This window comes from Muntiacus reevesi, chromosome 10 (assembly GCF_963930625.1).
Source record: "Muntiacus reevesi chromosome 10, mMunRee1.1, whole genome shotgun sequence".
Taxonomy (NCBI): Eukaryota; Metazoa; Chordata; class Mammalia; order Artiodactyla; family Cervidae; genus Muntiacus; species Muntiacus reevesi.
This window is the reverse complement of record NC_089258.1, coordinates 2,419,893-2,447,136: the sequence shown is the minus strand read 5'-3', so window position 1 is coordinate 2,447,136 and position 27,244 is coordinate 2,419,893. Positions and strand designations below refer to the sequence as shown.

General features: G+C 38.4%; 1 protein-coding gene and 1 non-coding gene across 3 annotated transcripts in view; one reads left to right on the top strand and one right to left on the bottom strand.

The window, feature by feature from the left end:
• The window catches only part of PIWIL2 (piwi like RNA-mediated gene silencing 2), a 66,948-nt gene that overhangs the window by 25,651 nt on the left and 14,053 nt on the right, over positions 1-27,244 (bottom strand). For both annotated transcript variants that reach the window (XM_065947127.1, XM_065947128.1), the window contains exons 10-18: positions 12,326-12,514; positions 11,628-11,712; positions 10,857-10,946; positions 8,691-8,831; positions 5,879-5,992; positions 4,421-4,609; positions 2,138-2,239; positions 1,450-1,566; positions 802-890 (exon numbers count right to left, since the gene is read on the bottom strand). In XM_065947127.1, the coding sequence (XP_065803199.1) occupies positions 802-890; positions 1,450-1,566; positions 2,138-2,239; positions 4,421-4,609; positions 5,879-5,992; positions 8,691-8,831; positions 10,857-10,946; positions 11,628-11,712; positions 12,326-12,514 (1,116 nt within the window). The remainder of the gene's footprint in view (positions 1-801; positions 891-1,449; positions 1,567-2,137; positions 2,240-4,420; positions 4,610-5,878; positions 5,993-8,690; positions 8,832-10,856; positions 10,947-11,627; positions 11,713-12,325; positions 12,515-27,244) is intronic.
• Positions 9,156-9,290, top strand: LOC136143915 (small nucleolar RNA SNORA70). The gene has a single exon (XR_010658416.1). It is a non-coding gene; the product is annotated as a small nucleolar RNA SNORA70 (small nucleolar RNA).

The following is a 27,244-nucleotide window of genomic DNA, read 5'->3' as shown; positions in this document are numbered from 1 at the left end:
TGAATGTCAGCACACACAGGCTTCTCCATGTATCAGTCACACAAGTATCCAGCAAATGCATTTATGTTACATGTAAAATCACACACTAATGCAGAGAAAAGAAACATGTAGACCAGCTACAAAATATAAATAACGGATATTTGCTACCAAACTGCTTTTAATTGAAAAAAAAAAAAACCTACATATCTACCTACAGAGGACTAGTTAAATAAATAGTGCTGTAGCATATAATAAATTCCATGCAGCAACTAAAAAGAAACAATGGACATTTATGTATATTGATATGGGAAAATGTCCAAAATATATAGTTTAAATACACAAAAAATGAGGAACAGTATATATAGTGATATGCCACTTGTGTGTGTCCACCAGTTATGTAGAAGTGTTAATATATACATAAAGGAGAACCTAAAAGTATATATATGCCAAATCTTTGGTGGTGGTCAATAAAAGATAGGCCATGAGGAATTTTCACTTTCTCAATTTCCAGAGATTTTGCATGAGCAAGCTTCATTTTTATAATCAGAAAAAACAAACAAAACCCTCATTTCTGGGGGAAAAAAAATCCGCTACCACCAAGACACAGGCTGCATTCTGAAAGGGATTACACTGCAGCCAGGGGAGAAGCTTACACGTGTGACGAGGGGCTGCACAAGTTAATGTCATAGGGAGAGCGAGGAGGAAGGGTTTTAGAATACTTTTACTACAATACTGAATACTCAAAAAATTTTATGGCTTTATAGTAAGACTAGGTGTTAAAATGAGGTAACCAAACACGACAGAGCCAGGAGCGGCACTCACAGATTGATGCTTGCGACGAAGCCAACGACGGAGCGCATGCCTCTGCTGGGGTCGTGGTAAACATCCATCCCAATCACCATCAACTGTTTCTAGGTCAGAAAGCAAAAACAAACCGCAACATCCAAGTAATCCGTCAGCCCACCTTGAATTGCTGTCTGAACCCCAAAGCAACATATGAAAGTAAGTTCTGGGGAGAGGGGGAGAAAGGGTACAACCAAACTGACGATTTTAAACACTGTGAACAAAGTCAGAGATTGTCAAGATCAGGGACTGACAGACTTTCTATAAAGAGCTAATCAGTAAAGACCTTAGGCTTTGTGAGCCACACCGTCTCTGGGGAATTATGCAATTCTGCCACTGCAACACACAAGAAGCCACAGGTTATGTACATAAAGGAGTAAGGCTATGCTCCAATAAAACTGCATTTAAGGACAGTGAAATCTGAATTTCATATCATCTTCCTGTGTCTGGAGATACTAAGTCTTATGTTTATTTTTCTCACCATTCAAAAACGTGAAAACCAGTCTAAGCTTTTGGCCTATACGAAAACAAGCAATGAACCAACTCTGGGAGGAAAATTAGGAAAACAGCCAGGCAGGACTGTTCGGGGAGATGAACTGAATAAAGAAATATCTCAGCAGCACTCACCAGAGGAATATCCACTCCCCAGAGCTCACCACCCAATTTACAGTTAATCTGAAGTAAAATTTTCTGGGCCACACTTCGAAGCCTGGTGGGCTGACCAATGGTTCGGACATTGATGACCTGTAATAGAGGGACCAAAAGGTATGGGCAAAGAGGACACTAGCAACCTTTCAGACAATGTAAACTACTCTAAAGCAAATACTACATTTGCTCAAGAAACTCCAGCTGGCAGATAATTTACTTGCACTAACAGTTCTAACACTAACTGGGTCTCTAGTCAGGCATGCGTGTACAAACATGTGCACACAAAATGCAAATGAAAACCAAAAAACCAGCCAATAAAAACTTTCAAAAATATCTCATGCAGAGTAAAAAAAAATTAATCTCCATAGGAAAAGCCAGCTTTCCCCTTTCAAAGGGACGCCTGTACTCTCAGCACCCAGTCATGTGAAACAACCTGTGGCTTGGCTCTGAACAAGCCCAAGGGCGCATGTGGGAACACGAGAGCAGCTTTACAAAGAGCATCTGCTATTCGCCAGGTTACTCTAACAGAGGGAGTTTCACCAGCTGGGTCTACACGCGCTGGCTTCTAACAGTGACGTCAGTCTTTTTGAACACATTTATCCCTCTTTTCCAAGCCTCGAGGGAGGCTAGAGTTTCCATCTGTGTCTCCTGCCCAGCTCCCACTCACCTGTGAGGGTACAGGAGTCTGCACACAGCACAGCTTTTTAATGGCCCCATAGAGATCGTCACGTGTTCCCGTGATGATGCAAACAACCATCTGTATCTTCCCCTTGAGGAGATAAAGTATATATAAGTCAGGCTTTGGAACTCTGAGGGGACCCTGATAGGGTTCTAGTCAGGGGCAGTTCAAGAATCTGGAAAGCCAGAGGACCTTTAGTGTATATAGTGGGGGCTGAAACAAAGATGGTGGACATTCCAACACAGACAAAGGTCTGTGAATGAACCTTTGGGTTCACATTTGTTGGGTTCCAGGCTTCTTTGCTTAGCTATATAACATGCTATGTCAAATTATCTACAGCTGATCCTGATTACCTGACTTATTCATTAGGAGACTTAAGATGCCTGCAAAAGACCTGACTTAAAAATATGAAAGGGTTTCTTATTAGTTGATGTTTCTAATTCCCGACAATTTTTTTTGCCACTCTCTTTAGTAAACTAAGTACCTTATGACATTAATGCCACAGAACTTTAACTAGGAAATAGGGAACATAATACCAGAAGAAACGATTCAGAGTCAAACGCAGAGGAAATGAAGTCACTGCCAAATCCATAAGAAGATCTTCCTAACTCTCTGATTAGGAGAGAGAAAAATACTGCCAGCAGATTATCTTATATCAGTATCTTCTACCTCTCATTACTTAAGAGATCTGATAGTAAAACAAAGGATCTGACATCCCTGGCGGTCCAGTGGTTAAGACTCCACGCTTCCACTGCAGGTGGCTTGGGTTTGATCCCTGGCTGAGGAACTAAGGTACCACATGCCGTGCAGTGTGGTTAAAAAAATTGAAAAAAATTAAAGTAAGAGAGGAAAAAAAGAGGCTCTTTCAAAATCTGAATAAAGGAAAGCAGCACAGAAGTAAAATAAGTTTGCCAACCTCTTATGCCAGAATCAGAAATCAATAGTATACTATTCCAAACCAGATTAGTTTTAAATTAAGATGTTTCAGAGGAAACACATTCCAGCAATCATATCAAAGAACTTCCAAAGTCACAGAGAACAAGGGCTGTACACTGTGAGCCTGTGGGCTGGATCTAAGAAACGGATGTGGTTTTTTAGTCTCTATAATGAGTCACAAGTCTTTTTTACGTTAACATTTAAACATAGGTAGATACACACTTGTGCAAATCTAGATTTTTTGGCTTCTATTGAAAAACAAATTAAAAATAAATTTGACAATGCTGGGCTGTTATCTGCAGTCATGGGGTTTACTCTCTTTATTCACTAGAGTCCCCTCCTGGCTCACTTCACTCCAGTAGACATCTGAGTTTATGACCCTGAAACAAAGAGAAAAATGAAACAGAATGCCCTAAAGATGACAGATAGTAAGACTAATATGACCAAGTAAGACCAAGTTACATTAGGAATGTAACTCATATCCATGTCAATATCCATGAAGATTGTTGGCAGTGTACTCTCATAAAAGGAACATGCCAAGTCATGAGATGGGGGAGCTGAGGTGCTAAGCGGGACTTTTCTTCTGAAAGCAAGGCAGAATTTATCAGGCCCAGGGAAGGCCACTGCAGAGTAAGCAGCATAGAAAGTCAGCAAGAAAATACAAAGAAAGGGAAAACAGGAGTGTGCTGCTACAGACAATACACCCAGAGCAGTGGATCAAGAGAAAGTCATGATGCAAACATAGCCTAATTCTAGTATTGATCTCACATGAACTGACTCTTCAAGGACCAGTTATCTCCAAAATTTTTTGCCTGCTTTTGCTCCCTCCTTAATCTCCTTCCTTTGCTTTATGCACAGATAAGAGCTGTAGGCCTAAACTACAAGCTGTGAATACCACGGCCTGCTAAGCTCCAGTGGTGCTGCTCGGCCATCAGGAACAAGTCCTGCCAAGTTCATCACCGGGGCAATTTGGATCTTAAGCCAGACCAGACTGTGACAGCTCAGCACTGAATCGTGCAAGACAGCACCTGGTCCAGGAAACTGCTTTCTGGGCACGACATGTGCTATAAAGATAACACACTGAAGTCAAGTCAGCTATTCTCTCGGTCGATGACACGAGAACAGAACACTAGAGAGAGAGCGCCAACACTGGACGGAAGCAACCCCAGCCGAAGGGACGAAGACGACCGTTAACTCTGTGCTCCACGTGCGTGCGAGTGAGACGCAGGCTCCTGGACACCGTCGACAGCAGGCCAGCGATCACGGCGAGATAAAATCAAGTACTCAAGTATTTCAAAATGGGCGTCCAGAAACTCTACTCAAGTTAAGTTATACCTCAACCCCCAGCATGGACTGAATGGTTCTGACATAGGTCTCTACGCGGTCATCCTTCAGTTCCACCCAGGCTGGTGGGCTCATAGGCATGCCCATGGGGCCAGCTATCTTCTCCAACATGTTCACCAGCTCTCGGGCTTGATCCATTGCTCTCTTTGGGTAAAACAGTGCCCAGAAATGCATGGGGACCTAGGAACAACCACAAGCTATTTTTTAGTACTTCCCATGACATCTCCAACACTCCAACATCATTTCAGGAGATGTTACTCCAAAGAACAAACTGCTTTTCACTCTTTCTGCTTCAGTCCTGTCTTATCTAATGCCAATTACTAATGTAGATGTGTGTGATAAGTACATTGTGGCAGGCTCACAATGGAATACTATGCAGCAATGAGAATGGAAGCTCTATAACTATACTTAATGATATGGAGAAATTCATCAAGCAAGGTTGAAGAAAGGAAGGCAGATGTGAAAGAATATATAAAGTATGGTTCCATGTGTACGTTACGTACAAACACAGCTTTAAAAAATTCAATGCTGTTAGAGGTCAGAACAGTGGCCATTTTGGGACTATGTAAGGGACAAGTAGTAGTAATTAGGACCATGGAGGGGAGCTTCAGGGGCACTGGTAAAGTTCTGCTTCTTAACCCTCAGTGCTGATTACTCGACTTGTGAAAATTAATCAAAACTATATATATCATTGGAAGGACTGATGCTGAAGCTGAAACTCCAATAATTTGGCCACCTCATGCAAAGAGCTGACTCATTGGAAAAGACCCTGATGCTGGGAGGGATTGGGGGCAGGAGGAGAAGGGGACGACAGAGGATGAGATGGCTGGATGGCATCAACGACTCAATGGACATGAGTCTGAGTAAACTCCGGGAGTTAGGGATGGACAGGGAGGCCTGGCGTGCTGCGATTCATGGGGTCGCAAAGAGTCGGACAAGACTGAGTGACTGAACTGAACTGATATACAGAAGTGTACCTTTTATTTAAATATATTGCCAAAAAACATTTTTGAAACAAAGTATGTATACTTTATGCATGGCCATAGCAACCAGGTTAGCAAAAAAGATTTTAAAATAATTATATACCATTTTTTTCTTTAGTTGCCTTGGTGGGAAACTGTTTTAATTTTACTTCTTTCACGGAAACTGTAGGGGAAAAGAGGAAGGAAAGAGAAAGGAAGAAGGAAGAACAAAGAGCAGTTGGCAATAGGCTGGCACTGTATGAATTACCATAGCAATTTATTTCCTTGTCCTGAATCTATGGTCAAGCAAAGGGCTTACCTCTAACAACTCATCAATATGCTTTTGTTTGAAGGACCTTAGTTTAGTAAGTAATTCCATGGGAATTCAGTTGGTACCTCCTCTCAAAAAGAGGACACTAAATAATTTCTGCTTCCTCACACTTCTAGGAATACTGGCCCTCTCTTTACCACCTCCCAAGTCACTTACAGTCAAGATGGAAAGGTCTCTGGTTACTTCCTTAACCCAGTTTAGTTCTGGAGATGTGATAAATGACGTATTTCTTAAGTTAATTCTTTCCATTGGCAGAACACGTCCTTCAATCTAAACAGAAAATAAAGCACCTATGACATGAACCATCTGCAAACATTAGTTAGAAAAATGTTCAGAGGCCTGGTCTACTCCACTATATATGCCTGTTCCTGTCATAACTTCTGAAAATGGTAGAAAAATGCAACTGTTAGCAGTTAAGAATCCATGTCAATAAAACTCTGAACACACACACTTTTAATAGGCACTGCCTTTTAATTACTGAAGCTCCCAACATGGTCCCCAAGAAAGGGATCAGAAAACATTGTGTTTTTAGAACCACAGAATGAAGGTAAAATACCTATAAATTCAAGGTGAACAGGAAAATAATATTTAGAAAAATTTAAGTAAAAAATTAAAGAGAAAATGCTGTAATAAGACTGAGCATAAACTACTATTAAACTTTATACAAAAGAAAAACAGGAAAAAAAGTTCATATAATGAAAGACCAAATTAAAGTGAAGAATAATAAATAAATCAGATCTAAATATCCAAAAGTAACAAGGTAACTAAATTGATGATATATCTATACGATGGATATTTTGTGACCATTACAATCATTTTCTAAGTGCACTTTTTTTTTCCTGTTTTTGCAAAAAATAAACAGCAATGTATTTATAATGTATTTATAAAAACCGAATTGAAGAATGAGTCAAGAAGATCCTCTGGAAAAAGAAATGGCAACCCACTCCAGTATTCTTGCTGGGAAATACCATGGACAGAGGAGACTGGAGAGCTACAGTCCACGGGTTCACACAAGAGTCGGACACAACTTAGTGACCGAAGAGCAAAGGAGTCAGACTCATCTTTGCTTACGAAAGGAAAAAACTGCTGAGACTGTCTGGAGGGCAAAATAGCAAAAAATACTGGAAACATAAATATATATGTCCACTGACCTAGCAATTTCCCTTCCATAAATCTGTGAAAATAAACATCATGTGCAAAGATATAATTATAAGGATGTTCACAGATTCATTTTCATAGGAAAATGCTAAATTCAATTTGAATGTAAAAGAATAAGAAATTATTAGTAAAATGAATTATCTGTTATCCATTAAAATATTCAGAAAAATATTAAATGAAAAAACATTACAAATAAACTGAATAAAAAAAGAGGAAACCACTTAAATACATACCACATGTGAGTATGTGCATGCACATACACACAGACCAAAAACACTCAAGGTTATATACCAAAATGTTAACAGTGGTTACAGGTATTCTGATATAGCATGACTATGGGATAAACATTTTTCTTCTTTGGTTTAAGTTCTCTACATCTTCAAACAATATTTAATAACATGAACACATGTTCAAGATACAATAATACATGAAAAAGAAGACACAAAACCATATATAGTATAAGCACAATTTTATAAGAAAAGATTCACACTCACAGGAAAAAAAGTTTATGGAAACAAAATATAATGAAAAGAATACTGTCTTTTTAATGTGCCTAAAATAAATCACTAAGATATTATCTTTGGGCGGTGAAACTACTGATGTTTTTATTTCCTTTTTTACATTTTCTATATCCACATTTTCCTTATTGACTTTCCACTACTTTTGTTAAAAAAAAAAAAAAGAAGAAGAAAAACAATTTCAGGACTTCCTTGGTGGTCCAATGGTTAAGAATCTGCCTGGCAATGCAAGGGACAGTGGTTTGATCCCTGGTCTAGGAAGATCCCACATGCTTGGGGGTACCTAGGCCTGGGCACCCCAAACAGCGAGCCCATGTGCTCCAAGTACTGAAGCCTGCATGCTATAGAGCCCATGCCCTGCAACAAGAGAAGCCACTGTCAGGAGAAGCCTGCGCACCACAACAAAGAGTGGCCCCCGCTCGCTGCAACCAGAGAAAGCCTGCGCGCAGCCACAAAGATCCACCACAGTCAAAAAATAAAATAAATATTAAAAAAAAATTTTTTTAACAAGGAGTCAATTCAGAGTGAAAGAGAACAAAAGATAGAATTAATTATTAGTATTTTAGGTATAACCTAGAGAGAAAAGTAAGAAAGCAATAAAAGCTAGTATTTACTGAACATGTGCTATGTGTCAAATGTTATGCTAACGATTTTACCATGTAATTCTGTTAACTCAATATCATCTTTATTTAATAGATAAACAAACTATGAGATTCTAAGCAATTTGTTCAAGTAACCAACAAGGCAAGAGGCAGAACTGAGGTTCAAAGTCAAGGACTTCCCCACCTCATGCTGCCCCTGCATGATGTCTCCTGCTGCATAAAATACAATGGAGTGGACTCAGACAAACTGCAGGCAGAAAGGGCCATGTGAAAATTAAAATGCACAAGTCTGAGACTTTATGCCAATGGAAACAACAACAGTAGTGTATTCAAAGAAACACATCATTGGGAAACACATCATTGGGAAAGAAAAACTTGCAATGGGGGGAGAAAAAGACTTTAAGAATAATTTGGGCTGGAAAACTAAAAATGAGGTACATTTTGAGGATCAATATTCTTTTTCCTTGACTGGAAATTAACAACTCAGATCTCAGGAAATACAGAGGAAAATCTGCAAGAGTTAACAGCAAATTAAGTCAAGGAAATTCAAATATTGTGACTAGGACCAAATAAAAAGTATAATAATAAAGCAAAAACTGTAAAAGACAAGATAGGAAGTTATCACCTAGTCTCAGAAAGCTCTAAATTCTTTGTTAATGCTATTTCCTACCATTATATCTTCCGGTTTACCTTATGTACATCCTTCTGCAGAGAGAGTCCCCAACGTGTCAGTTCATTGGTAGCTGTCTCATTTTTCGAAATTGTCCGCAGCAAGCGTTCCAAAGCACTATGGTGCTGTCTGGGGCTCAGGTTGATCTGCTGGGTCAAGTCCTGAACAGAATCAAAACGGAGATACTAAGCTATTGCTTCTCCAGCATGAGATTAAAGAAACCCCAACGTAGAAAACATGTCCATAGAAACACCTTTTTCCCACTGAAATCTGTAGAAATTTTAAAGTGTCTCCAAGGACTTTATTATAATAGCTCATGAAAATGAATAAGTATAAGGTTAAAATTTTAGCCATAAAAGTAAGAATTTTTTAAAATTGAAGTATAGTTGATTTACAATGTTGTGTTAATTTCTGCTGCAGAGCAAAGTGATTCAGTTACACATATACATACACATACATACTTAAAGTAAGTATTTAAAATTGTTTTGCAGCCAATTAAGCCGACTGTGCTCTTTTCCCCATGGGGGCCCAGTGTGCAATGGCTGCAAACAGCAGCCTCCTTGGTAGTGTATGCAACCTGTTGCCTGTACAGGTAGCCCTAAGGGACCTTGGAGACAACTCTTCCTAGTGGGCATTCATGACTGGCCTGCTGTTTCTCAATCTAGACTCCAGAGAGGTATGCGCGGTGCCTTTGGAAAGCCCCAGGGCACAGTGGCCAGGGTCCACATTGGCCAGGTCATAATGTCCATCCGCACCAAGCTGCAGAACAAGGAGCATGTGATTGGAGCCCTCCGCCGGGCCAAGTTCAAGTTCCCTGGCCGTCAGAAGATCCACATCTCCAAGAAGTGGGGATTTATCAAGTTTAATGCGGATAATTTGAGAACAGAATTAGTCGCAGAAAAGCGACTCATCCCGGACGGCTGTGGGGTCAAATACATCCCTAATCGTGGTCCCCTGGACAAATGGCGGGCCCTGCACTCATGAGCATCAGCTCTGTTCCCTCCTTAATCACGCTCACCAATAAATGCTATTTCCTGTCAAAAAAAAAAAAATTGTCACTGTTTCTTTCTCATGACATTCAAATCTTATTCTCTTTCTCAAAGCCATGTAAGGGGACTTGACTATACCTATTTAACATTGGGACAGGAAAATGCCCTATGCCAGGCACGCAGGCAAACATAAAATACATCTAGTTTATACTTCATGTCATATGATACTAGTCACTTAATGTCACTATAAAACACTTGTTTGGTCCAGGGTGTGACCCATAATAGGTGTTTTCTAAATATTTATTGTTGAATGAACATCTAATGGGATGAAGATTCAGAATCATGTAAGTGAGTTCTTTCTTTAGCTTCTGGAACTAATGAACTGCGTGGCAGTCATTAGGGCAGTGAGTCTATGGGGTTATACAGACAGTTCTGTGATCATAAAGTCATTAACTGGGAGTTGTAAGGAAGAACCTTGACCTACATACTGAAAGCAGAAGTATCAGAAGGTAAACATGAAAGAACTCTTAAAGGAATTCACTTTAGCTCTTTATGATGTTACTAAAAACAATTCATGCCATCTGAGACAAGCCCAGGGGTCCAAAACTGGGACAGACAAGGACTGAGACAGAGGCAGCAGGGCAGCATGCAGGTGGAAAGACCCAAGCAGACAGTGTGGAAGTGGAGCCCTCAGGGTCTGGACCCACGCTGCTGCACACACCTCTGACGCCCAGCTACTTCCAGAACACTGTGCCCTACCTGAGACCCCCAGGACACCCAAGTACCACAGCGTGAACTTCTATCCTCTAATTTCTTCCTCCAACTTGCTGACTTTTTGCTACATTATCTCCTCCATCCCTTCAAATAAACTGAAGGCTTACAGAATACCTTAGAAAAATTCGGTGCTCTCAAAGAACGTCATTTGTGGTCACATGAGCAGCCTACAGTCACGCATCAGATTGGTGAGGGCGATGCTAGAACTATTTGTATCCTTTTACCTTATAATCCAGTCGTTCTACTATTACAACAACATTCCAAAGAAAGCTCTGACAGGCTCTTTCACAGTGTGTGGGAAGAGACACAGATCACGCTTATGGAGAGGAAAAATGAACCTGCCCAGGTGACGATGCAAATCTGGCCCAACACAACCCATATCTCTATCAAAATGGTCTTCGGTTCAAAGCAGGCCCTTCTCACCTTCATGGCTCTGAAGTCCTTCTTCATCTTCTCAGGGATTCCAGTCATGAAGGAAAGCTCAGGGAGCAGCAGGATTTCGCTTTTTAGCAACTTAGAGGAGAGAACAGAGGGAAAGCAAGGCAGTCAAAGAACATCCTGTTCCTCTGACTGGTATAAGACTTTGGCAGGCCCAAACTGGTCCCACTGGGGTATAACAGGCACTCTTAGGAACACAAGACCCCAGAGAAGAGGGCAGGAAACACAACCAGTGTTTTATCCTTTTCTCGCTTGGGTTACAATTGGCTATTGCACTAGGTAAAGAGAAAAATATTCAAATTGTCAAAAGCAGAGGGAAAACTAGAAAAACTAAAACTACTTTTTCACTTGGGCCTCCAAGTAAGTAGGTGTATATCACACAATATATCCTATCAAGCTGGTGCCTCTGTCTCATCTTAACCTGTCTCATCTCCACTCTGAAGACAGAGGAATTAGGTGTCAAGGTACTTTTCCCTGGTCCCTAACCCTGTTAAAATGTCTCCAGCTTCCCTAATGGACCTGGTGTTTCAATCTTCTTTAGCAGTCAATTCTCCTAATTCCTTAACCTAACTCATTCTTTGGATGTTTAGCTCCTCACTAAGAGGACCTCAAGAATACCTCTGGCTATAGGAGACAGACAAAGAATGCACAGCTTCCCTAACCACACTGTGATCACGCCTCATGGCTCCCAGTGGCTGATGGGTAGAGAGTTTGGCAGGCAGCACCAGCCTGACACGCACCAGCAGCAGCACTCACCATCCCTTGGTTGTTCTGTCTCTCACTGGGCCTGTGGATCAGCAGCGGCTGGTCCTCTTCCTTGACTGTGATCCCATAGTTTTTGCTAGAGCAGAACAGAGGCAGGAAAAAATTGTCAGCAACGCCACTCTTACTGCAACACAGTCTGAGCATTAACCAGGACTGAGGCATACAATTTGTATTATACCCTTGTCAAAGATCCATCAGAAACTCTGACCAGACCACACTCATAACTGGAAAAAGCAGGCTCAAGTTAATGTTGCAATTAAATAGAGAGGAAACAGGATAACAGCCCAGGAAAGAAATTCTTTAAAACCTGAATCAGGCCAACAAACAAAAAAATCAAAATAAAAAACTGCATCAGGCCAAAGGACTTAGGTAACTAGAAAGGCAAAATGACAGTCAAATGATTAATGACTTGAATTTAATCTCTCCAACCAGACTTCAAACCAAAACAGAAAAGGAAACATAATTTTAAAGCCCTGAGATTAATTTATGAAATAACTTACAAAAAGTACTAAAGGAAATAAAACTGTTAAGGGTAGCAAATTCAGAACAAATCCCACAAACAAACTCGTCAATCTTGGGTGCATTACCAATCCAGTTACTTCTGACATGTCCTGCTACATGCCACTCTTACTGGAGAACGATAGACTACACCCCAACCCACAGACCCAAGCCTAGTCTCCCTCCTCTACCTGTAGTATTCCAAGAATGTAATCTCCTTCCCATCAGACATGGTGAAGCTGTCTCTCGGAGTCTTGTTCCAATCCACATCATCGATACGATAGGTGCGATTGTTGTACCGGGTTATAACAATGCTGCCCACCAGAAGCTTGGTGCACTCATCCTGGAAGCTTTCTTTGTTCTGCAAGTACATGGTGTGCCTTGGGAAGGAGACAGAAGACCGCTAGATCACACGGGGCACACACAGAGCCACGTGAAAGGGACAGGGGATGCCTGTGAGCACGTGAGGGCTCCAGCTGCCAACACCTGGCACCAGGAGGCTCCAGTTGGCTCCTGTAGGAGACAGGACTCTCATCTCTTTTAAACAATGCCCCCCAAAAAGAGTGAAAAGATAAAAACTAAAAAACTGATAAAATCAACTACAGTCCTAAAATAAGGTACTCTAATCATCAAAATGATCTGTATCATCATTGTTAGGAGGCAGTCTACACAGAAACAACAGAACATTCTTAAAACTATATTTGCCCTCACTAGCTGAAGGAAGAAATTACAACTGTTGGAGGACCACACTCGCAAGGCAAAGAGGTGAAAAAAGGTCATCGAAGATGCTCAGTGGAGACTGAAGACAGACAGGGGCCAGACACCAATTTCCTTGTGCGTCAGAGCATGGACTCTTCTGTGGGCCAGTGTCACCAGAGTATACTCCTTAGCATCACTGGTCCCGTGAGAAGTCTTGAGGGGGTGAAAAAGTTTCTACAATCAAAAAAATTGAGTCTAATCTTCATATTATAACCCCTTTCTAGAGGTTCACAACATACATTACGACATCAGACTGCTACAGAAACAGAAACATGTTGACTTTCATTCACATACAATTTACTAATAAACCCAGACTCCTTCCCGCCTTTTCCCTTTTCATTCCTTGAACAACTACCACCATTTTAGGTGATTAGCATCCTGCTGAACTTGCTGCAGTTAAGTGATGAAAAACCATTAGAAACTTGAAATAGTTCACACTGACTACAGACCCTGGAGCCAAAACCTCGGTTCAAATCTTGGCTCTGCCACTTACCAACACATGAGACTGAGCAAGTCACTTGACCTTGTGCTTCAGTTTCCTTGTGTCAAAGTGGAGTCAGAACAAACTGCCTAACTCACTGTTGCTGACAGAACTCCATGACTTTATTCATGTAAACCACTTAGAGCATAATACTGTGTTTTGAAATAAGATTAGAGATTTTATCACAGCTCATTTCATGAATTTTTGCTTCCTATTTACAAAGCTTTATTCAACAATACAACTATTTTTTAAAAATATTTTTAAATCAAACTCTTCAACTATGTTAATGACTACATAACATTACTTCACTAAGTGGAGGGTACATTAATTCACTGGTCTTTTACTTTTTAAGTAGTAGTTCTATTATTTCACTCTTACAAGTAACTGACTGAACATCTTCTACAAAGATTCTTCTATACTTAAACCTGTATCCTTGAGACAGATTTCGTATAAGCGAATACCAGACCAACTGACCTGTCTCTTGAGAAATCTGTGTGCAGGTCAGGAAACAACAGTTAGAACTGGACATGGAACAACAGTCTGGTTCCAAATAGGTAAAGGAGTACGTCAAGGCTGTATATTGTCACCCTGCTTATTTAACTTATATGCAGAGGACATCATGAGAAACGCTGGGCTGGATGAAGCACAAGCTGGAATCAAGATTGCCGGGAGAAATGTCAATAAACTCAGATATGCAGATGACACCACCCTTACGGCAGAAAGTGAAGAACTAAATAGTCTCTTGATGAAAGTGAAAGAGGAGAGTGAAAAAGTTGGCTTAAAGCTCAACATTCAGAAAACTAAGATCATGGTATCCAGTCCCATCACTTCATGGCAAACAGATGGGGAAACAGTGGAAACAGTGGCTGACTTTTTTGGGGGGCTCCAAAATCACTGCAGATGGTGACTGCAGCCATAAAATTAGAAGACACTTACTCCTTGGAAGAAAAGTTATGACCAACCTAGACAGCATATTAAAAAGCAGAGACATTACTTTGCCAACAAAGGTCCGTTTAGTCAAGCCTATGGTTTTTCCAGTAGTCATGTTTGGATGTGAGAGTTGGAATATAAAGAAGGGCAAGTGCTGAAGAATTGATGCTTTTGAACTGTGGTGTTGGAGAAGACTCTTGAGAGTCCCTTGGACTGCAAGGAGATTCAACCAGTCCATCCTAAAGGAAATTAGTCCTGGGTGTTCATTGGAAGGACTGATGTTGAAGCTGAAACTCCAATACTTTAGGCACCTGATGCGAAGAACTGACTCATTTGAAAAGACCCTAATGCTGGGAAAGACTGAAGGTAGGAGGAGAAGGGGACGACAGAGGATGAGATGGCTGGATGGCATCACTGACTCAATGGACATGAGTTTGAGTAAACTCCAGGAAATTGGTGATGGACAGGGAGGCCTGGCGTACTGTGCTCCATGGGGTCGTAATGAGTTGGACACGACTGAGCAACTGAACTGAACTGAAAAACCAGGGAATTACTCACTTAGAAGGGGCTAATTTTATGGCACATTAATTATACCTCAATAATAAAAACTGAAATTTAAAAAAAAGGCTTCTCATTATGGCAGTATGAAGACGTCAGCAATTCTTTTCTATTAACATGCTGCTGCTGCTTAGTCACTTCAATCGTGTCCGACTCTGTGTGACCCTATGGACTGTAACCTGCCAGGCTCCTCTCTCCATGGAGATTCTCCAGGCAAGAATACTGGAGTGGGTTGCCATGCCCTTCTCCAGGGGATTATCCCAACCCAGGGATCAAACCTGGGTAGCCTACACTGCAGGCAGATTCTTTATTATCTGTGCCACCAGGAAAGCCCTTCTATTTTTTTTTTTTAATTTTTTTTTATTAGTTGGAGGCTAATTACTTCACAACATTTCAGTGGGTTTTGTCATACATTGACATGAATCAGCCAGCCCTTCTATTATTAAAAATATGTTCAGACAACTAACAGAAAATATGACGACAAATCCACAAATAAGGAATAGTCTCAATAGAGAAATAGAAACTGTAAAATAAATAGCACAAAAAAGGAGAAAGAAGAGAGCGAGGGAGAGAGAAGGGGAAGAGAGGGAGGGGAGAGGGGAGAAGAAACTGTAGAGTTGCAAACAATAATGAAAATGAAACACTGATTAAGATGAACTCACAAGCAGATCTGAGAAGGCAGGATAATAGCCTACAACATAGAGTAATAGAAACTGCTCAATGCAAAGAAGACAGAGAAAGATATTAAACACAAATCACACAAAATCCTGTGAGAGAATATCAAGATCCCAACCTAGAAATGAGAGTGCCAGAAGGAGGACAAGAGAGTAAAAACAAATATTAAAAGGCACAGCAGTCTAAAATTTCCCAAATTTGATAAAAATCGTAACTTATAAATCCATAACTTCAATGAATCTCAAGTATGATAAACACAGTAAGTATCACACCTACACATGGACAAACCCAAAGCCAAAGAGAATATCTTGACAACAGTAAGAGAAAAGTGATGCATCATATACAGGAGAACAACAATATAGTTAAAAACCTACTTTTCGTCTCAAACTATGGAGACCAGAAGGCAGTGTAATGACATATTCAAAGGGCAGAAAACTAGCAAGAAAATAGTATCCTGGGAAACCATTTTTCTTTTTCTGTTTAGTCACGCCTCACAGCTTCTGAGATTTTAGTTCCCCAACCAGGGATCAAACCTGGGTCCTTGGCAGTGACAGCATGGAGTTTTAAACACTGGAATAGCAGGGAATTCCCAACACTGCTTTTCAAAAGTGAAAATGAAGAAACAAGTCACAAACGACCATACACTGCATGATTCCATATATATGTGAAATGTCCAGAACAGGTAAATCTATAGACATAGAAAGTAGATTAGTGGTTGCCTAGAACTAGGGAGAGGAATTTGACAGGGGGTAGGGTGGGTAATGGATAAGGGGTGAAGGGTTTCTTTTGATTGTAATGGAAATGTTCTAAAATTGATTGTAGTGATGGGTGCATAATGAATATACTAAAAGCCATTAATGCTATCTTTTAAACGAGTGAACTGTATGGTATACAGTTAAATCTCAATAAAGCTGATTTAAAAAAATAAAAGATAAAATCATTCCCAGGTAAATAAAAACTAAGAGATCATGTTCCTGGAAGACTCTGCTCTACAGGAAATACTAGAAGATAAATCTTTTATCCCTCAGCATAAGAAAACAATACCAGATGGCAACTTGGAGCCACAGGAAGGAAGAATGTTGGCAATGATCTATATGGAGGTAAATATAAAGTGATTATATGAATATAGTTTTTCTTCATGTCTTAAAAAAATTGTAAGGTTATTTATTGTAAGACTGTTTAAAGCAATAACTAAAAGATTGTACTGCTGGGTTTATAACATATATCCAGTTTGTGTCTCTGGGTATTTATTCATAAAGAGGAGAGAAATATGGAACTATGCTGGAGCAAAATTTCTATATTTTACTGGAATTAAGTATGCATTAATGTAAAATAGATTGTGATATGTGAAAGATACTGAAATACATAGAACACACACACAGACACACACACAATTGACAGAGGAACTTAAATGGTACACTAAAAAATATTTAACACAAAAGAAGGCAGTAAAGAAAAAATGGAGGGGAAAGAAAAAGACCTGAGACATACAGAAAACAAACAGCAATACAGACATACAGTCAACAATATAAATGCTAAGACTTAATAAAAATGTATTAAACAGGACAATCCAAAAGCAGATTGTCAGACTGGGTAAAAAAAAAAAAAAAAAAAATCTAGATATAGGCTGTTTACAAGATATACATTTTATTAATAATCAAAGACATAAACAGGTTGAAAATAGAAGAACAGAAAATACATACCAAACAGTAGCCATAAAAAAGCTAGATTGGCTACACTAACATCAGACAAAATAGACTTTAAGGCGATATTTACTAGAGATGAAAAGGCACATTTCACAATGGTAAGAGTTAATTCATCAGTAAGATACAGTGATTATAGATATGTACATTTATTGTAAGTATAGATGTATGTGCAGCCAAAGGCAAATATCTGAAGAAAAAATTGACAAAGTTTAAAGGATTAAACTTGAAAATATTTCAATATTCCTGTCTTTGATACCACAAATAGAAAATTAGGAAAGATACAGAAGACTTGAACAACATTAGTAAACCAACTGAACTGAGTACATAAAACAGTCCACCCCAAAACAGTAGAATGCATATATATCCTTTTCAACTACAAAAGGAACTCCCAGGACAGATTCTATACTAGGCCATAAAACAAGTCTCAATAAAATTAAAACACCTGAAATAATACAAAGTATGTTTTCCAAACACAGCAGAATAAGACTAGAAAACCAAAACAGAATAGGAAGTACCCAAATATTTGGAAATTAAACTGCAACCTCTAAGTAATTCAAAGAAGGCAGTACAAGAGAAATTAGGAAGTACCTCAAACTGAAAGAAAGCACAAAACAAATATCAAAAAATCATGAGTTATAGCTAATGCAATGATCAGAGGGAAGTTTACATCTGTAAACTATAAGAGAAAGAAAGGTAGTAATAAACTTACATATTTATGATAGAGGTGTCAAGTTAAATCAAGAAAGGACAGTGTTTTTTAAGAATCAGTGTTATGACTTACATGCAACAAAATGAATTTAGACCACTACCTCATATTCTCCACAAAAGTTAACTCAGACTGGATCACAGACCTAAACATAACAGTGAAACAATAAAGCCTCCTAAAATAACACAGAAAATCTTTATGACTCTGAGTTAGGGAACAATTTATTAGATTTGAAAACAAAAACACAATCCATGAAAGAAAAAAACTAATAATAGACAGTCAAATTAAAAATGTTTGATCCTTAAAAGACTCCATTAATAAAAATGAAAAGATAAGCCACAGACTAAGAGAAAAAGTTTGCAGATTATGTATCTTGATAAAGGGCTTATATTTCTCACTCATCAGAATTCTTAACACACTCCATGAAAAGAAAACAAAAAAACTGGTGAAAACTCTGAATAGACATTTCATCAAAATAGATAAATGAATGACAAATAAGCACAGGAAAAGATGCTCAACATCATCTAGGGAAATGCAAATTAAAACCCACAATGATATTCTGTAATAACCTTAAATGGGAAAAGAAACTGAAAAGGAATAGATACATGTATAACTGAATCACTCTGCTGTTTGCCTGAAATTAACACAACACTGTTAATCAACTATATTCCAATATAAAATAAAAAATTTTAAAAACCCTTAGAAAGCATTAAAGTTAAACACAGGATATTAAATGTTCTCACCATAAAAAGAAATAAAACCACAACAAGGTACTACTATGTACTGATCAGAATTTTTAATATTAAAAAACTGACTGTATCAAGTGTTGGCGAGAATGTGGAACAAACAGAAATCTCATATATTTGCTGGTGGGAACATAAAATGGTACAGAAACTTTGGAAAACAGTTTCTTAGAAAGCTAAATGTACACCTATTATTTGATCCACCATTTTACTTCCCAAGTATTACCTAACTAACAGAAATCAGAGTATGTGTCCATGGAAAGACTTGTACCCTAGACTTGTACAGCAACTTTATGTGTAACAGCCAACAAGTGGAAACAACAGGTGAGTAGACATTAAAAACTGTGGTATATTCATACAAAAGAATATCACTGAGCAATGAAAAAGAATAAACTTTTGATACACACATCTACAACTAAAAATATACTGGGATTTCCCTGGCAGTCCAATGGTTAAGACTCCACACTCTCATGGCTGAGTGCCTGGGTTTAAATCCTGGTTGGGGAACGAAGATCTCACAAGCTACGTGGCACAGCCAAAAATAAAAAAGTTATATACTATACAATTCTATTTTTATAAAATTCTAGAAAAAGAAAACGAACCTCTAGTGACACAGAGAAGATCAGTGTTCACTGCCCATGGGGCAAAGGAAGAATAAAAGTGGGAAGAGGTTTCAGAGAAACATGAGCAAATTTTGAGAGGGCAATGAATATGTTCATTTTTTTTTCATTATAATGTTTCATAGATAGAAAAATATGTCAAAATTCATCAAAGTGTAGACTTTTTTTTTTAACTTTTTATTTTGTATCTGGGTATAGCTGATTAAGGGGTTCCCAGGTGGTGCTAGCGGTAAAAAACCCGGTTGCCAATGCAAGAGGCATAAGAGACGTGGGTTTAATCCCTGGGTCAGGAAGACCCCCTGAAGAAGAGAATGGCAATCCACTCCAGTATTCTTGTTTGGAGAACCCCATGAGAAGAGGAGCCTGCTGGGCTACGGTCCACAGGGTTGCACAGAGTCAGACACGACTAAAATAACTCAGCACACACACACAGCTGATGAATAAACAACACCGTGGCAGTTTCTCAGGAAGAGCAAAGGGCACAGTCGCACACACACAAGCATCCATTCTCCCTCAAACCTGCCTCCCATCCACGCTGCCACAGAGCAGTGAGCAGAGCTCTATAAAGTGTAGACTTTAAATGTGTGCAGATTACTTATTGTCAATTGTGCCTTTAACAGATCTGAAAAAAGAAACAGAATGAAAGATCCACAACTAGACTGAACTACAGATTAAGACTGCATATACAGTAATTACTGGTGGCATTTCAAATTAGTGAGAAAAAAAAGATCATTAAAAAATGGACAGGACTTCCCCGGTGGTACAGTGGATAGGAACTGGCCTGCCAATGCAGGGTTTGATGCCTGGTTCGGGAGGACTTCACCTGCCTCTAAAGCCCATGCCCTCTCGTGCCTGCACGCTGCAATTACTGAGCTCAGGCGCTGCTCTACAGAAGCCTGTGTGCCTAGAGTCCGTGCTCTACAACAAGAGGAGCTACCACAGTGAGAAGCCCGTGAACCACGACGAAGAGCAGCCCCTGCTCACTGCGTCTAGAGAAAGCCTGTGCACAACAACAAAGGCCCAGTGCAGCCAGAAGAAAAACATGGACAGAAATAAATGAAAAGATAACTTAATGAAATACAAACGCAGGTCTCAGAGGGAAGTTCATAGTGACACAGGTCTTTCTCAAGAAACAAGAAAAATCTCAAACAACCTAACCTACAACCTAAAAGGACTTGAAAAAGAAGAGCAAACAAAGCCCAAAGTCAGTAGAAGAAAGAAAATAATAAAGATCAGAGAGGAAATAAGAGATTAAAAAAACACAACAGAAAAGATCAATAAAACCAAGAGCTGTTTGTTTTTGAAAAGATAAACAAAATTAACAAACTCCTAGCCAGGCTCACCAAGAAGAGAGGATCCAAATAAACACAAATACAAAATGAAGAATGAGAAGTAACAACCAACACCACATACATATGCAAAACTGTAAGATAATATTAACAGTTACATGCCAACAAATGGGACCACCCATAAGAAATGGGCAAGTTTCTCGTTAAAATGGCCATACTACTCAAAGCAAACTCCAGATTTATGCAATTCTTATCAAAACACTCATAACATTTTTCACAGAAATAGAACAAATAATCCTAAACCTTATATGAAACCATAAAAGACCCTGAATCACCCAAGCAATCTCCAGAAAAAAAGATTAAGATGGGGTATCACCCTCCCAGATTTGAGACTAAACACAAATCTATAGTAGTCAAAACAGTGTGATACTGGCACAAAAAAAGACTGTAGATCAATAAACATACATCAGAGAGCCCAGAGATAAGCCTATACAGCTAGAGTCAATTAATCTATGACAAAGAAAGCAAGAATATACAATGGAGAAAAGACGGTCTCTTCAACAATGATGTTGGGGAAAGCTGAACAGTTACACAGAAAACAGTGAAATTAGAACATTCATTCATACTATGTACAAAATTTAATAAACTCAAAATGGTTTACAGATCTAAATGTAAGACCTGACACCATGAAACACCTAGGAGAGAACACAGGTGAAGCTTTCTTTGATGTACACTGTAGCAGGATTTTCTTAGATCACTCTACCAAGGTAAAAATAAATAAATAAAAGCAAAAATTAAAAAAAAAAAAACAGAACCTAATCAAACTTAAAAGCTTTTGTACAGCAAAGGAAACCATCAACAATACAGACAGATAACTACAGAATGGGAAAAAATATATCCAAACAATGCTACTGACAAGAGATTATTTCTAAAATACACAAACAGCTCACAGAACTCAAAATGAAAAAAATAAACAACCCATTCAAAAAATGGGCAGAAGGTCTAAATAGATATTTCCTCAAAGAAGACATACAGATGCTCAACAGACACATGCAAAGATGCTCAAAATCACAAATTACTAGAGAAACGCAAATCAAAACTACAATAAGGTATCACCTTACTCCAGTCAGAATGGCTAGCATCAAAAAGTCTATAAAGGTGAAGAAAAAGACACCCTCCTCTACACTGCTAAAGGGAATGTAAACTGGTTCTCCACTATGCAGAACAGTATGGGCGCTCCTTAAAATACTAAAAACAGAGCTACCATATGATCTAGCAATTCCACTCCTGGGTATATATCCTGAAAAAAACAAACACTGTAATTAAAAAAGATACATGTACCCCACTGTTCATAGCAGCACTACTGACAACAGTCAGGACCTGGAATCAACCCAAATTCTCATCAAACAGACGATTAGTTTAAGAAGATGCAGTGTATACACACACAATGAAAAAATACTCAACCATTAAAAAATAATGAACTGACATTTGCAGCAACATGGATGTACCTACAGAATATTATACTTACTGAAGTAAATCAGACAGAGAAAGACAAATATTATATAATACCAGTTATATGTGGAATCTAAAAAAATATACAAAGGAATCCATATACAAAACAGAAACAGAATCACAGACATAGAAAACAAACTTTTGGTTACCAAAGGGGAGAGAGGGGGACAGGAACAAATTAGAGGAGTATAAGGTTAATAGATACAACTATACAGATAATAGGCAAGCAACAAGGATTTATGGTATAGCACAGGGAATTATATCTAGTATCTTGTGATAACTTATAATGGGGTATATTAATAAACTGTAAAAAAAGAACCACTACACTGTATACCTGAAACTAACACAATACTGTAAATCAACTATACTTCAATTTTAAAAAAAGAAAAATATGGATAGAATAATTTCCTAACCATTTAAAAAATTAGAATTCTTTATGAATTTAAAATTATGTAAAAAACTAAATAATACAACTGGATGAAAACATAGACAGTCTTATACTCTTGGGAATTAAAAATATCTCCACAAACTTTAGAAACAATGGATTATTCTGTAGTCATGGTAACAAGTAGCCATCTGCTGCGCTCAGTCACTCAGTCTTGTCTGACTCTGTGCGACCCCATGGACTGTAGCCCTCCAGGCTCCTTTGTCCATGGCATTCTCCACGCAAGCACTCTATATAAGATCAACAGTCTCTTACTGGTGTAAGCAGTAAATCAGCTTTCTCAAAGTTTCATCATCCTTTGAGAATTCTGGAAGTCTCACCAAGATGACTGTGAAAACTCTTCCCAGGCAACATTCCAGGCAGTCTCAAACCAACAGATGCACTCACTGGGCCCCCCATGCTTAACTCCACTTATCCTTCAGGTCTGTTGCCAAGGCAGGCAATCCCAAAACCAGCTAAGGTCTGACTAGTTTCATTAGACTCCAATTGCTTTAATAACATTTGGCCTTTCAGTTTACAAATGCATTATCTGGTATATAATTAGACCGAGGTCTTTGTACAAGGTCTTTAGACTTTCTGTTTTGAAGATATACTATTTGAAACTTTTTTTGATATTGTTGACTATTCTTCATTTGCTTATTTTGCTTTTGCTATTACATGTCAATATGCATGAAGTCTTCTTTCATTTGTTTTTGTTTTCTCCTGGACTTCCTTGTCTCTGTTCAATGTATGAGGGAGTGTTCTCTAATGAATGAATAGAGGCATAAGCCAGATAAATCTTGAAACCAAGACAATCTACAGCTGGACATTATGACTGGAGGCCCACTACATCAGTGACCAATTTGTAAAAAAAGCAATTTCTCAAAAGTCATGAAGGCATTCCTTGTCTTGTCAATTTGTAAAAGAAGGTCACTTTTGTTTGTTTAGTTCAAATTCCAGGGTCAATGATAGTTGGGTCACTGATCTCATGGCCCCTTCCTATCTGTGGTTGGAACCTGAGATATGGTTCACAAACACACATCCTTCAATGACCTTAGCGCTTCTTTTTCTTGTTTGTCATAGGTCTGCTAATGTCAAAGTCTCAATGTCTCCCTGCTTCTGATATAAAAGACACACTATTGCTATACCATTGAAAAAAAAAAAGACACACTACTATCCTAATCTTACCGTTTCCTTGGTAAACAGGAAAAAAATTTTTGACTTAAAGTTAAAATGCCCAAAGTGCACATGTGACATTCTCCAGTACAGATCATAAGCTAACTCATAAAACAAACCTCAATAAATATAAAAGGATAGAAATATATAAGTCCTCTAACCACCATAGAATGAAATTAGAAATAAATGACAGAAAGAAATTTGGGAAATACACAAAATGGAAATTAAACAACATATTACCCTAGATAATCAATGGGTCAAACAAGACATTACAAGGGAAATCAGAAAATACTTTGAGTTTGATGAACATGAAAATACAACATAATCAAACTTATGGGATACAGCGAAAGCAATATTAGAAGGGAATTTATAGTTATAAATGCTTGTAATAAAAAGAAAAAATATCTCAAATAACTCTTCTACCTCGAGACAATGGAAAAAGAAGAGCAAGTTAAACATGAAACAAGCAGAAAATTAGATGACAAGGGACAGGAAGCCCATGAGTAGCTTCAGGATTGGGGTTGATCCCAAGAAAGTCCAAGGCATATCTCGAGGATTGGAACTTTCAGCCCCACCCCTCCATTTCTGGGAAGGGGAGAGGGACTGCAGATTGAACTTGATCACCAAAGATCAATAATCTAATCAATAATGCCTACGTAATGGAACCTCAATAAAAACCTCGGATAGGTTTGGGGGAGGTTCTAGATTGGTAGGGGCTTCCCTGGTGGTTCAGCTGGTAAAGAATCTGCCTGCAGGAGACCCAGGTTTGATGAATTCATGGACATGCTGGGAGGGTGGGTGTGCCTGGAGAGTGTGCCCTATTCTCTACTGCCCCAAACTGCTCTTCCATTTGATTACTTCTAAGTTTGCACCGTTTATAATAAATCAGCAAGTTTTTAAAAAAATTTAGAAATAAAGTAAGCAGAAGGAAGTAAATATAAATATAAGAGTGAAAAGTAATGAAATAGGGATAATCAACAAAGCCAAACGCTGGTTTAAGAGGGCAACAACGTTGACAATCTTTTAGCTAGACCACCAATCAAAACAAGGAGACCAGATGGCTAAAATGAGGAATAAAACAGGGGACTTCACTACTGGCCTCACAGAAGCAAAAAGGATTATAAGAGAACACTTATTAGCAGTATGTCAACAAATTAGATCCCCTTAAATGAAATGGATAAATTCCTAGAAAGCCACAAACTAACCCAAGAATAAAATAAAAACCTGAAGAAACCTCTAACAATACAACAAATTAGTAATTTAAAAACTGAACACAAAGAAAAATTCAAGCCCAGATGGCTTCACTGTTAAATTTCAATGAGGCATTCAAAGAAAACTGAATACTTATCCTTTACAACTCTTCAAAAAAAACAGAATAGGGAGGGAATACTTCCCATTTCTTTCTATAAGGTCAATACTACTCAGATAACAAAACCAGACAAAGGCATCACAAGAAAAGTACAGATCGGTATCTCTTATGAATACAGACACAAAAATTCCTGACAAACAAGGAAACCAAATCCAGCAACATAAGAAAAGAATTACACGATATGACCAAGAGATTCCAGCAATGTCAAAGTCAACTTAACATCCAAAAATCAATTTAAAAATCAGAATTTTTAAAGTGATCATCTCTACAAACACATGAAAAGCAGTCAACAAAATCCAATAGCCTTTCATAATAAAAAACATTCATCAAACTAAGAATAAAAGGGAACTTGCTCAACATGACAAAGGGGGTCTTCAAAATCCATAATTAACACTGTACTTAATGGTAAAAGACTGGATGTTTCCCCCCCCTAAAATCGGAACAGGAAAACATATCCACTTTTACCACTTTTATTCAGCATTGTACTAGAGGTCCTGACAGGGCAATTCAGCAAGAAAAAAATAAAAGATATCCATGTTGAAAAGGAAGAAGTAAATATATCTCTATTTTCACATTACATGGTCTTGTACAGAAAATTTTGAGGTATATGTAAAGAAAATTAATAGAATAAATGAGTTCAAAGGGGCTGTAGGATACAAGATCAGTACACAAAAATCAACTGTGCCTCTATACATTTACAAAGAGCAATCCAAAAATGCAATTTAAAAATTCAATTTATAAAATCATTAACGGGACTAAAATATCTGTACTTAGGAATAAATGTGAAACTTACACTCTGAATCACTGCAAAATCACTCAAAATACTTACACTCAAAATCACTGCAAAATACACTCAAAATCACTGCAGATGGTGACTGCAGCCATTAAATTAAAAAATGCTTACTCCTTGAAAGGAAAGTTACCACCAACCTAGACAGCATATTGCAGATGGTGATCGCAACCATGAAATTAAAAGATGCTTACTCCTTGGAAGGAACGTTACGACCAACCTAGACAGCATATTAAAAAGGAGAGGCGTTACTTTGCCAACAAAGGTCCATCTAGTCAAGGCTATGGTTCCTCCAGTAGTCATGTATGGATGTGAGAGTTGGACTATAAAGAAAGCTGAGTGCTGAAGAATTGATGCTTTTGAACTGTGGTGTTGGAGAAGACTCTTGAAAGTCCCTTGGACTGCAAGGAGATCCAACCAGTCCATCCTAAAGGAAATCAGTCCTGAGTGTTCATTGGAAGGACTGATGTTGAAGCTGAAACTCCAATATTTTGGCCACCTGATGAGAAGAGCTGACTCATTTGAAAAGACCCTGATGTTGGGAAAGATTGAAGGCAGGAAGGGGACGACAGAGGATGAGATGGATAGATAGCATCACTGACTCAATGGACATGGGTTTGGGTAGACTCCAGCAGTTGGTGATGGACAGGGAGGCCTGGCATGCTGTGGTTCATGGGGTCACAAAGAATCGGACATGACTGAGCAACTGAACTGATTACACTCTGAAAACTACAAAACACTGTTGAAAGAAATTAAAGATCGAACTAAGTGGAAAAGCTCTTGTGTTCCTAGATCAGAAGACAATATTGTTCACATGGTAATACTCTTCAAATTAATCTGATTCAACATCAGAATCCCAGTTGATATACTGGTAGAATTTGACAAGCTAATTCTAAAATTCATATGAAGTGCAGGAGATCCAGAATTGTCACAAGAAATCTTAAAAAAGAACAAGGTTAAAAGACTCGTATTTCCCAGTTTCAAGACTTAACACAAAGTCATAGTAATAAGACAGTGTGGCACTGGATTAAAGACAGTCATAGACCAATGGAACAGAACTGAGAGTCCAGAAATAAATCCATGTGTTGAACTGATTTTAAACAAGGATGCCAAGAATATTCAATGGAGGAAAGATCAGTTTTTTAAATCAATGGTACTGAAACAACTGGATATCCTCATGCAAAAGAATGAAGTTGGACACCTACCCCATACCACACTGAAAATTTTATTCAAAACCTAAATGTAAGAGCTAAAACTATAAAACTATTAGAAAAAAACAGAGGGGTAAATCTATATGACCTCAGCTTTCTGCAATGGATTTTTACATGATACAGGAACACAAGCAGCAAAAGGAAAAACAGATAAACTGGAC